Here is a 12,615-nt window from a genome sequence, read left to right as displayed (position 1 = left end):
TTTATCTGATTCTACACCTATTGGCAATGATATACTATCCTTCATAGACAGCTCTGTGTAAACATACTACAACATACAAACAAACACCATCCAATCATCCAACCCGCGGAGTCTGAATTTCCAATCAACCCCACATTTCTCCAAAAATCGCTATCATTCATCTTCAACTTAATTTCCATCAACCTCTTCACTCTCTCTTGTCTACCTAATCTAAAACCACCCAAAAACATAACATCAACGGCATCAACCATGTCCTCCAACACAGACCCCCAGCAACTCTTCGCCTCCATGTCCACCTTCGTAACAGCCTGCATGGCCAACCACGACCCCTCCCACAACCCAGCCCACGTCCACCGCGTCGTGTCTCTCGCCCGCAGAATCCTCCAAGCAGAACAACTCCTCTCATCCACATCCTACGACCCCACAACCGTCAACCTAGCCGCCCTCCTCCACGACATCGGCGATAGGAAATACGTCACTCACGTTGCCGAAGCGGCAGGAGGAAATGACGACGCCCTTGATCCGAAGAAGATGGTAAAGCATGCGTTGCTGGCGCACGGGGCGGATGAGGGTCTCGCGGAGAAGGTGCAGACGATTGTCTCGCATGTCTCGTATACGACTGAGTGTGCGGACCCCGCGAAAGTGAAAGAGTTGATTGCGGGTGGATATCCTGAGCTGGCGATTGTGCAGGATGCGGATCGGTTGGATGCGATTGGAGCTGTGGGGATTGGGAGGTGCTTTACGTTTTTGGGGGCGCAGGGGCAGAAGTTTGTTGCGAAGGGGGCGGCGTGGGAGATGGGGAATTCGATTGAGCACTTTGGGGACAAGCTGGAGCGGTTGGAGGGGATGATGAAGACGCAGACAGGGTGGAAGATGGCCAAGGTGCGGACTGAGCGGTTGAGGGAGTTTAGGAGTTGGTGGGAGGAGGAAGTGAGTCTTGCGAGTACGTATGATATTCAGCAGTAATACATTGTTCGATACCCTGTTCTGGTCATTTCTATCCAATCTATCTTCTGTAGCAGTCTCAAGTATATAACCTAAAAGTTCGATATCATCCGTCTATCAAATTCTGAGTACAGTATTGGGTATGTAAACATCCGAGCAATATATGACGGTATCCGGTGTACAAAAAAAAAGGGGCATAAACGAGTGGAAGGGATCCCAAGAATCCCAATTAGAGGCTTCCATCAAAACGTGAACCAGCAGTCAAATGTTTCCCCGCCATATTATAGATCGAGTCGCCTCCGATGCCCATGGCTCTGTAAATTCTGTAACGTAAAATAATAATGCAGTTAGTTAAAATGGTAATGATTCAAAAAGTGAAAAAGCACAAAGCCCCAACACCCAAATCGTAACGCCTAAAAGCCAGTATAGGTTCTATTGCAGATAATCCTGGGCTGTCAAGGGACAATGTCAAACCCTGTCGCGGGCAAAGTCCAGCACCTCACAATCATCTTCGAAGAAGCCGTCATCAACTTCACCTGAGGTGTTGGAAGGAAACGAAGAAGAATGCCTCTTCTTCCTCCGCGTGGTAATGACCACCTCTTCGGCATTTCCGGTGCTGTTGCTGAGACTGATGAGGTTTTCCATTTCCCCCACAAGCCCAGGATTTTGTTCGTGAACAGTATCGTTATCATCATCGTCATCTCCACTAGCGCTAAAGGGTCGCACATGCAGCTTCGACATCGAGATGTCATCACCAAAGACCCATTGGCTGGTAGGAGAGGTCGTCATCGAGTCACTAGCCTCGCTTCCTGCTGAGAAGATATACAAATTTACTCTCTGATCAGTGTGAAATGGTTGATACGGTGCGTTTGTTTCGATCTCCGCCTGGGAGAGCGGCTGGCACTTGACCTTCGAGGCAAGTGACGGCTGTGGATTCGAAGATGGCAGAGCCAGGGTTGCACTTATCGTCAGCTCTGGGTTCGAAGTGCCAACGGGCATCGGTCCACAGGGAGTCTGTAGATTTGCCGGCAATCTATATTCAATCTCCTTGCTTCCAATGACTGATTGGGGCGAGCGGTTCTTGTTCGTAGACACAGTACGTCTGATCCTGTACAATCTAAAAGACCCATTGTCCACTACACCCAAGAATGGCTGCCCTTTGTTGGACATCCAAGTTACACGAGAGGCTGATGGATCACGAGCGAGACCAGAAAGATGTAGGCGGTTTTCGCCAACGTGACGGAGTGTGTTTACTGTGCCAGTAGCCGCTCCCATTGATTTGCTGAGGCCAGCAGCGACTACCTTTCCACCCCTCACGCCAGCAGCAGACGATATTCCAAATCCAGCTGCAGCGGAAAATGCAGGACCGGCGGATGGAGTGCGACCCCTGACAGCAGAGAATATAGGCTGTGTCTTGCCTCCAACAAGCTTCATAGCTGCTGACAAAGGATTTGCTCCATTCGCTCTGTCAGGCACATCATCTGGAGGCGAGTCATTGCTCTGCGTTTTGCTAGGAGCAGGACGTGCTCGACGGAAAGGAGGCCATTGGAATGCACTTCGGGGCATGTCGAAAACGTGCACGGTGCCTTTACGTGTGATTATGGCCAAACGATCGCCAGCAGGGACCGTCCAGATCACATCAACAATGGTAGATGCAGTTAACCGTGCGTATCTTGCAACCTGCCGGACACTGGCACTCGGTGTAGTCGAGTCATCCGAGAGAAAAGCCGCTGCACGGCAATACTTGGCTTGCATAAGATCCCAAACGTACTGCACGTCTCCCTTCTTGCTTGCTGTAAGTAGCATTAGGCCATTTGGTGAGAATGACAGAAAGCTACAGCCGTTTGGCACTTGGAATGTAGCAACTGGGTTGAACAGCGCATTTTTAGTCTCTCCCCCTTCCTCGAGCCGTCTCAGGTCCATGATTGACACAAGGTCTGGCTCAGCTGGGGAAGCTGCCTGGGTATCCTGGGCGTGTGTTGGAGGAAACATGTTGTAGCCCTGCTGTGGGGGGTCCATTAAGGTGGAAGAGCGTCGTGTTCCATTATTCTGTTGCTGATCCTTGTTCCAGTAATTGTTCCAGGCTTGAAGGCCTTGGTCTCCCATCCAACGAGCGCCTTTCACGAGCTCTTGTGTGACGCCTCGGGCCACTTTGTCGAAGAAGCTCTCCCCCTCACCTATATCCGTAGCACAGGTAACTGGGGGCTTCACTGGAGGGTTTCGCGTCTCCAGTCCAAAAACCTTTCCTTGGACAAGCGATGCAGGAACAGCTCCGTGGATAGATGTTCTATAAGACGATGACGGGGGAACTACCGCGAGCCATCTTCCTCGCAGAGAAAGAATGGGAATTTCCGAACTCGTAGAGTTATGGGGAGAATCTGTTCGAGAGCCGTCTGGATCGGTTGAGCTTGAAGATGTCGAGTATCGACGGGCTTCCTTTACCTGAACGCTTGTCCAGGTCTTTCCCAAGCATTGATATCCATTCGTGGCCGGGTCAACGCCATATATAAACACCTCGCCACTGACACCAGAGGCCAGAACAACATAGTTACCGCTTACATAAAGCTTCAAGTTTCCAGCGGGCGAGGGTGCGAAGACAGGCATTCCAGGAATGTTCTCAAAGCAGGGGGTAGGCTTTGTGGTAAAAAGTGTCGTGATATGATCTCCAGTTCTGAGAGAGTATACCTCAACTCTTGTTTGGTAAAATTTGGCATCATCTTTATTAGAACGCTTCTCAGCGGATGCCTGTCGTCCGGTAGCGACTGATGCAGCTTCATTTATCTCCGAGCCAGTAGAAGATGCATGCCCCTCATCATCGCTCTGAGGAGAGGGCCCATGTACTATCACAGCAACATGCGGCCTAGATGACGCAAATGGATCGTTGGGTGAGCTGCAAGCCAGCAGCTTTGCCCCGATGACACGGCCATTAAGACCAACCAGCTTCCCAATCAGACGGGTCTTGCGTTCCTCTATGGCCAGGACCTCCAAGCCGCCATCGGTCCCGGATATTAACACGCTTCCGCCCATCCTGGATGTCTTGGATGACGGGCTGGAAATCGTATCGAAGGCATAGAAAGAATAGCTCCCTTCGGTAGATGACCGGTTCTGACCGGAGAACGGTGGGATATCAATATCTGGGGCCCCGTAGAAATGAGCTTGGGGCATGTGAGGTAATGGAGCCTGGTTACTGAACGGGCTGCTGACGGAATTGCTTTTGTGTCTATCTTTCGATTGCTGTCTTGACAGGTTGCTGCCCAAGTAGCCATTTCCGTAGCTCAAAGGTCTTCTTCTGGGGGGAGGTGATGTCGATGAGGGATTGCTGAAACCCCCAACCTTCTCCGCGTTTGTAGGAAAGCTAAGAGGAGATCCACCGGCAAGTTCTCCGTCGAGCACATCATTTGGCGGACTCTTTCCAAATGGAATCGACTTAGCCCAAGTGTCCGTGCGGTAGGCAATATCATTATCTGGCGTTTCAGCAAGAGACCCGAGTGCATCTAGCACCGGTGACGCGATATTGCCATCGGCATGGTACCCCAGCGAAGGGTTCGGGCAAGACGACGGTTCAACCGGCAGAGGTGGAGACGTTGCAATCCTATGCCAGTGAAACGACGTTAGCAATCTACTTGCCGATCATGGGGACCCTTGCAGAAGAAGCAGGATGTGCTTACAGATCCTCAGACGGTGGCTTTGCGGCAGCTGCCTTTTTGTTTTTGGTCCCGTTTTTCCCCTTTTTCTTGCTCTTTGTTCCGGTATCATGCTCTGGGGCGGTTCGATTCTGATCCTGGAGAGGGCTACTATCGCCTGGGGACAGGCTCTGCTGGCGGAACAAGTCGTCAGAGGCTGCCGGGGGCATTCAAATGGACAGTTGCCTCCGAGAGGCAAGTCGGATTCAACAGGCGGAACCGCTCTCAAGACCTGTAGTGAGGTCTGAGAACGGGTGGGTTCACGACTTCGTGGTGGCGAGGCAGGTAAATGGTTACTTGAATACGGTTCCTATCAAAGCAAGACGGCGCGTATCTGTTTACAATCGATGATTAGCCAGATGCTTTATCCCGAAGAGATGGATGAAGGATTCAGTTGACCCGTACCGGATTGTTAGAATTAGATGTATAAAGAGATGGGGAATGAGCGATTCAGCCTTGAAAGACTGAATGAAGAGGCAGCGTATCAGGAGCGGGCACTCGGGATACGCGAATAGTAGCTTGTTGATCGGGACAACTCGGTAACAGGTTGTCCTAATGAATCAAGATGAAAGTTGATGGGTCAAAGGTGCATCCAAAAGTTCCGGTGGATAGAATGATTCACAGATTAAGAGAAACAGAAGTTGAAGAAGATGTTTGGAGAGAGAAGGAAGAGAAGAGGGGGAGGGAGGGGAGAAGAAGACGATCAGGTCAGGAGCATGGATGACAGCTCCCATGGTAGGCTGACTACATACATCGTACCTTGTACCCCCGGTACGGTATCAGTAACTATCTCCTATCTACGGTACAAACTATGTACCTCGGGACCCATACTATCATTATGACTATTGTAGTACCATTTGGTACCACTCTCCTGCCGATGAAGTACCCAGCAGCGTTGGTACATGCTGGATAAGTAGGGGGAGAGGGGGCACCTCACATCCCCCCACCCCTTTCCCCAGGACACCGCATGACTCACAAGGCGTGATTGGCTTAAGACACGGGGTCATGACACGATCTGAAGCATCACTTCCTGAGACTGGTGGAAATCGACGCAATCAGATAATGTCGGGGGATTGGAGGTAGACGCCGTAATGATGAATGATGCGTTGTAATTTTACCGTCCACGCCATCGATTATCATTCCAGACGCCTGCATGAGGGGTAATACAATAGTTATCGGTCTGGTCTCAAAGCGGACAGGGAGGCAAACACTGCAAACACAACCAATCAGGCCAACGTGTCTGCATTTGCCACGTGATCCCGTTCCCAAGGGTCTTCAATGGACAGGTTCGACTGGAGCCAAATAATCATCCAGAATCCCCATTATTGAGTTGTGAATCATCCGGAATTCCAGACCATGGGAGAGTCCGAGTCTAGCCGGCAATGGCCTTTAAGGCAAACAGGGGAAAAAACAATAACAGATGACGATGTATCGCTAGATAACTTGGTCATCCAGCAGCAGCCAGCGACGTAACTTACTAACCGTTCGTCTGGAGTCACGGGGCCCGCGTCAGTAGCACAGCCCATCTGTAAGGCCCTGGAATGTCATTGGTAAAACGAGGAGCAGTGATGAGATATGACGCTGGTGGCCTGTCCAAATCCAACTTCCAAGTCCCAGGTGTCCTACCAGTTGGTAAGCAGAAGGATAAGGTCTCTTGACTTATGTCCGTCGTGCAATAGATATGCGGTTATATCGTCATCGTACCATCCCACCATTCCAGGCTCTCACGTCTCGAGATAGTTGAATCAAGATTAAAAAAAAAAACAAAAAAAATAAAACTCGTAATTTGAATGATATTATTGTTACACTGGTCGATTAATAGACTCCTTTACAGATCCGTTGAGTCTGATAGATACTCTGACACCAGATACCATACCCCCCACGCCGCCTTTTTGTATTTCACTTCTTCTTGGCCGCTGCTTTGGCTTTGGCTGCTTTCTTCTTGTTGCTGTTGATCATCACAATCCCTATGAATGTGCCCACCACGGCAGAACCCAAAAGAGTGAGAAAAACAGGGATGCGGATCGCCCAGACACGGGGAGGGAAGAGATCGTGGAGAGGGTGGCCAGGGTCAACAAAGGGCTAGAGACGCATTAGCTGATATCGTACACTTGAGATGTGCATTCGGGAAAATACCATGAGAAGAGTCCATGTTGTGTAGTAAAGGAAGATTGCGGTAGCGGCCAAGAGCATGGCGGATCCCACGAGTTGGCCCAGCTGCAGACACAATAACCGGTCAGTCGAAAATAACCATGCAGTAGAATTATACAGAGTCATACCATAATGATCGAAAGCAATTCCCACTTGAAGCACACAAACCCAACAAGCAAAAGCAGTTGCGATAGTTGGCAAGTCGTTGCGCAACGTTCGATCTGCCCATCCCTAAACAACTTGGCCTCTAGTATATCACGTGATCCGATCCACGCTAAGCCTTTCCTCCCTTCGCCGCCTCACGTTTTGGCGGAAGCTTCTCAACTGCTACTTCGCAGGATTGACTTTAGAGTCACCACCGACACATCTGAGCTCTGGAGTGTCTTGGTTTGTGAGAATTGCAAGTCCATAATGACGGATCCCGTTGTCTTGCAGTCTGCGGTGCGAGTGCCTACTCCTCCACCAGGTGCTTCGTACTCGCCGCAAGCCTCAGCGTCACGGAAACGGTCTCCCCCTTCTCGGTCGCCTTCACCAAACCGTCGACGGTCTCCCCCGGCTGGCTCCTCGAAGGATGGCGCGGATCTCCCTCAGCTCGCTGAAGAACGTGCGGTGGAGAGAGAGCGTCAGCTCGCGGAACGTGTTCGCCAACATGAGAAGCAGGAGGCTGCGCGAAAGCCAATGACCGAGGAAGAAAAGCAAGCTTCTGCCAAAGCAGAATATGACAAACTCTTGAACATGCGCTCGGGAGGTACCTATATTCCTCCCGCGAGATTGCGCGCATTGCAGTCGCAGATTACGGACAAAACCAGCAAAGAATATCAGCGTATGGCTTGGGAAGCGTTGAAGAAGTCAATTAATGGTCTGATCAACAAGGTTAACGTGTCGAACATTAAGTTTATTGTGCCGGAGCTTTTTGGAGAGAACTTGGTTCGCGGACGGGGTTTATTCTGCAGGAGCATTATGAAGGCCCAGGCCGCTAGTTTGCCGTTCACTCCGATATACGCTACGATGGCGGCAATCGTCAACACAAAATTGCCCCAAGTAGGTGAACTACTTCTCACGCGGTTGATCATTCAGTTCCGGAAAGCATTCAAACGAAACGACAAGGCTGTATGCATATCTTCCACCACCTTCATTGCCCATCTCTGTAATCAGCAGGTCGCCCACGAGATGTTAGCTGCGCAGATACTCCTACTCCTCCTTCACAAGCCTACGGACGATAGTGTTGAGATTGCTGTCGGCCTTACAAGGGAAGTCGGACAACATCTGGAGGAAATGAGTGGGCCCATTGCATTGGCGGTATTCGACCAGTTCAGAAACATCCTGCACGAAGCCGACATCGACAAGCGAGTACAATACATGATCGAGGTTTTGTTCCAAGTGCGGAAAGACAGATATAAGGACAACCCAGCGATCAAGGATGAGCTGGATTTGGTGGAAGAGGAGGATCAGATCACCCACCGCCTTGGTCTCGATGACGAAATTGAGACTCAGGACGGTCTTAACATTTTCAAATACGATGCTGAGTGGGAAGAGCATGAAGAGGCCTACAAGAGATTGAAGGCCGAGATTCTAGGAGAAGGCAGCGATGACGAAGACGACGAGAGTGGTTCAGATGTGAGCTCGGATGACGAGTCGGACGCAGAAGAACAAAAGATGGACATCAAGGACCAGAGCAATACGGATTTGGTCAACTTGCGACGTACAATCTACCTGACAATCATGTCGAGTATCGACTTCGAAGAATGTTGCCACAAGCTGATGAAAATTTCACTGCCGGCTGGCCTGGAGCCAGAACTTCCGTCCATGATCATCGAGTGTTGCTCACAAGAGCGGACTTACTCGAAGTTCTACGGTTTGATTGGGGAACGATTCGCGAAGATCAATCGCCTGTGGTCCGATCTATTTGAAGCAGCTTTTGCCAAGTATTACGACACCATTCATCGCTATGAAACGAACCGTTTACGCAACATCGCCTGCTTCTTTGGCCACATGATCAGCACCGACGCCCTCGGCTGGCACATCATGTCAATTATCCACATGAATGAGGACGAAACGACTTCTAGTAGTCGTATCTTCATTAAGATTCTCTTCCAGAATCTCGGAGAACATCTGGGTCTACCGAAGCTGCAAGAGCGGATGAGAGATGAAATACTTCGTCCCAGCTTCGAGGGTCTATTCCCCTTGGACAACCCACGCTACACCCGTTTCTCGATCAACTATTTCACAAGTATCGGTTTTGGTATCTTGACAGAAGACATGCGTGAACACCTCAAGAATCTCCCCAAGCCGACAGTTCCTGCGCTGCCCGCCCGCGAAGACTCGGTGTCGTCCAGATCTCGTTCCTGCTCCACGTGCACAGGTCCTGCTCACTCTCGATCTCGGTCCCGATCTTACTCTTACTCACGATCCCCTTCGCGGAGCCGTGGCCGTGCGCGCTCGGTGAGTCGTGGAAGGTCGTACACACGTTCTGTATCAGGCTCCTCCCGCGGAAGAAGCTACACACCAAGTTACAGCGCTTCCCGCTCACGTTCACCTGTCTCACGATCGCGCAAACGCTCAGTTTCATACAGTCGATCCAGATCCGCCTCGCGGACGCCACCTAGGCGGACTCGCCAGAAGTCCTACGATTCACGAAGTTTGAGTCGGTCCCGGTCACCACGCTCACCGTCTCGATCTGTCACCCCTCCGCGCCAGCGGGGCAGCCGCAGGAACCGAAGCTACACCCGGTCAGTGTCCCGGTCAGTTTCGCCTCCCCCTCGACGCGAGCCGGCCTCGCGAGGACGACGTTACTCCTCAGCGTCGCGCTCACCTCCTCGGAAGGGGGCAGAGAGGAGTGTATCGGCTTCCCGTTCTCCGAGACGTCCACCTCCAAGTCGCCGTGGCCGAGACTGCTCCGCGTCACGTTCCCCCAGCCCTCCACGACGCTCTGACCAGAGACGGAGATATTCAGACTCGATGTCACGGTCTCGTTCCCCGCCACCCCGTCGTACCAATGCACGCAGGTCGCCGTCCAGGACCCCGCCTCGTGCGACGCAGGGAGGTCGAGGCCGCGGGGTAGATTATAGCTAAGTATGTGGAGGTTTTGATGTGATATCTACAAGTTCTGCTCTAAGATGGAATGGCTTGGTATCTTAGGGCAGGTTCAAGAACATAATGGAAAGAATGGATAGTACCCGGTCTTCAAACGGTTTGGACTCGCGTTATTTTTTTTAGTGATGGGCAAGGGTTTCATATGGGTGTATTTATATTTGTTTTTTCGGCCCTGGGATCATCGTCCGAATCGGATTGTAATGAACAATATCATTTGGTAGATATGGTCTAACCCATTTAACGTCATATTGCAACTTTTGTATACTCATCTACTCCGTTGTCCAAACTCATCTATAGGGTATCTAAACATTCAAGTCCATCTTCTCATTGAGCAGCCTCCCAAATACACCTCTCACACAAACACAACCCACCCAACGCCCCTCTCGCCCACTCCCTCCTCTTCTGAACATCCAATCCAATATCACAGTAGTGATTCAATATCTCCTGATCCCGCTTAATCCCACCCACATTCCTTTCCTCCTCGCTCTTCCCCTTCCAGACAGGCCGGTCGGACTCACTGCGCGCCCGGAACGTAATCTCAGCTCCCCACTCCCAGCGCACATTCGGATCACACGAGTGGTTCGCAAGACACCACAGCGGGTGCACGGCGCAGAGTTCCGGACCGCCATCCCAGGTGGAAAGTCGACCGGACGCGGTGCCGCGGAATTTGGCGTAGAGGGTGTTGAGAACCCAGGTATCGTAGAGCGGAAGGGTCGAGTAAGGGTCTAGTTCCATTTCTTCGAGGATGCGCATGGGTTGGAGGATGCTGAGTTGGAAGGAGAAGGGGAGGGTGGCGGTTGGGTCGTCGGTTGGGATTGTGGAGGACTGTTCGAGGTCGTGGAAGTCGCCCCAGATGTATTTCACCTCGGGGAGTTCGAGGGGGTGTTTTTCTTGGGTTGCGGCCATGGCGATTGCGCGGCCGAGCAGGAGGAGGTAAAGATAGTCGGCTTTGTCTGTGGGGTCGGGGATGTCCTTGCCGATGGACTCGAGGCCGTCGAGAAGACCGCATACAGCGCCGTGGTAGACTTCCTGTGCTTGGTCGTGGCATTGCTGGCTGCAGAAGATGGTATCGTCGCAACCATCGCAGGCGACAGCAGGGTTTTCAGAGGAGAGCTCGGGGAGAGGCGCATTGCAGGCGTCACAGAGGTCATCGTGAAGCCGGTTGGTCGCTGTTAAGAGGGAAGATTCGCGCAGGATGATTTCTCCAGGCGTGATGTCGTCTTTGGCGAAGAGACCCAATTGCACCGAGACGTCGCCTGCACCATCTTCTGGGGCATCGTTGGTCGAGCCATGCAACGCCGGCAACGCAACAGCTCGCACTTCACACTTGGGCGCGATGTCCCTCAACCGCGCATTCAGCAACGACAGCGTCTCTTCGGCCTTGCGATCAGGCTCATGCTCATTCCACGGGTAGAGCACTCTCCGCGCAACACCCTGGGCATTGAGAATCCTAGGATCAATCTGCTCATCCGCACCGACTGTCCGTGACTCCCGACGCGATTGCCTAGTCACATATACCTCCCTGATAATCTCCATCTGCTCCTTGAGCACAGCAACATCATCATCCTTGTGCATCTTCTCCAGAAGCTCAATCCCACGAACACAGAACTCATACGCATCACGATAACAGCGACAGCTGACCAGACTCCGCACAAACAAAACATAAACCTTTCCAATAAGAGCATCATGTTCTTCCTGAGTTAACGGGACAAACTTATCATCCTCGTCCTCATCATCATCTTCATCTTCACCCCCCTCATCCACCTTCACTACTCCATCTCTCCTCCGCCTCGCATGAAATTCACATCCATCCGGATCAACAACAGACTCAAGCAACGAAAGCGCCCGATACGCATCTGCCGCCGCAAGATCCGAGAACCCCAGCTTCTCATGCAGAATGCCCCGTTCTAGGTGCACATGAGGGTTATGGGTGTCTGCGTAGAGCTGTGCGGTCTTTTCGGCACGCTCCTGGAGGAGTTGGGGGTTCATATTGAACAATGGAATGTCAGATATCAAGATTGATATGGTAGATTCAACAGCACTCTTCCTTCAGAGTTTGCTTTTTCTTTTTCTCTTTTGGTGGTGAAATTGAACCAATATCAGGAAATGGAGGGGTATATATCGCTATCCCCACCACGAAAATTTTCAATCAGGCTAGGTTTTAGACAAGAATCAACCAGATTAAAAGGCGATTGAGTTGGTCAAACAAAAGATGGGACCGGTTTAGGAGAGAATCAAGCCATAAGATAATGCAAAAGTAAAGAAACGAATGACCTTTGCTTTGCATGCACTTTCTATATAAAAAAAAACGAAAAAAAATTATTGCGGGGAAGGAGGAGATAACAGTCACGTGATGATACGGAGATGAATGTATTCCCCCTCGAAGGGATTCAAACATCAACATATCAACATATCCTTTACCGCATTTACTGTTATTGCAATGGCTTCAATCATTGTTATTCGTCAGGGACTTGGTATTCGTTGAAATACATCTCGTGGATACTTCAAAAGAAGCCTTTTCGTCACTCGAAATACTGATTAAAATGCTTCATGATCATTTGCCCGTTAAACCTTTTTTTTTTCCAGTACCAAAAAATATACGCTGTTCAACCATAAAAAAATATGAATAATAAAAAGAAGAGAGGAGGAGAAGCGAAACTAATACTTAAAAACATATTAACGGTGAATGGGAGAATCATAGAAAGTAATCGATAAAATAAATCCTCGGTATCTCACCAAGGGA

At 50.7% G+C, this 12,615-nt stretch overlaps 5 protein-coding genes across 5 annotated transcripts; 2 read left to right on the top strand and 3 right to left on the bottom strand.

Annotated features, from left to right (window-relative positions):
- Positions 1-249: 249 nt before the first annotated feature.
- Positions 250-966, top strand: ASPWEDRAFT_49663 (HD domain-containing protein; the record flags this gene model as incomplete). Its single annotated transcript, XM_040837307.1, has 1 exon — positions 250-966. One exon carries the CDS (start codon positions 250-252, stop codon positions 964-966), a length of 717 nt encoding a protein of 238 aa, XP_040693455.1.
- Positions 967-1,413: 447 nt separating this feature from the next.
- On the bottom strand, positions 1,414-4,798 carry ASPWEDRAFT_169602 (uncharacterized protein; the record flags this gene model as incomplete). Its single annotated transcript, XM_040830487.1, has 2 exons — positions 1,414-4,537; positions 4,614-4,798. The coding sequence occupies 2 exons, from the start codon at positions 4,796-4,798 to the stop codon at positions 1,414-1,416; spliced, it is 3,309 nt and encodes a 1,102-aa protein (XP_040693454.1).
- A 1,729-nt stretch (positions 4,799-6,527) lies between these two features.
- ASPWEDRAFT_169601 (dolichol phosphate-mannose biosynthesis regulatory protein) lies at positions 6,528-6,821 on the bottom strand (the record flags this gene model as incomplete). The annotated part of the gene is made up of 2 exons (XM_040830486.1): positions 6,528-6,710; positions 6,765-6,821. 2 exons carry the CDS (start codon positions 6,819-6,821, stop codon positions 6,528-6,530), a joined length of 240 nt encoding a protein of 79 aa, XP_040693453.1.
- Positions 6,822-7,190: 369 nt separating this feature from the next.
- Positions 7,191-9,851, top strand: ASPWEDRAFT_169600 (pre-mRNA-splicing factor CWC22; the record flags this gene model as incomplete). The annotated part of the gene is made up of 1 exon (XM_040830485.1): positions 7,191-9,851. The coding sequence occupies one exon, from the start codon at positions 7,191-7,193 to the stop codon at positions 9,849-9,851; it is 2,661 nt and encodes an 886-aa protein (XP_040693452.1).
- A 345-nt stretch (positions 9,852-10,196) lies between these two features.
- On the bottom strand, positions 10,197-11,861 carry ASPWEDRAFT_169599 (putative MYND domain protein; the record flags this gene model as incomplete). The annotated part of the gene is made up of 1 exon (XM_040830484.1): positions 10,197-11,861. The coding sequence occupies one exon, from the start codon at positions 11,859-11,861 to the stop codon at positions 10,197-10,199; it is 1,665 nt and encodes a 554-aa protein (XP_040693451.1).
- Between the last annotated feature and the right edge of the window lie 754 nt (positions 11,862-12,615).

Source organism: Aspergillus wentii, assembly GCF_001890725.1.
Source record: "Aspergillus wentii DTO 134E9 unplaced genomic scaffold ASPWEscaffold_2, whole genome shotgun sequence".
In the NCBI taxonomy this organism is placed as follows: Eukaryota; Fungi; Ascomycota; class Eurotiomycetes; order Eurotiales; family Aspergillaceae; genus Aspergillus; species Aspergillus wentii.
This window is presented reverse-complemented; position numbering and strand designations above follow the sequence as displayed.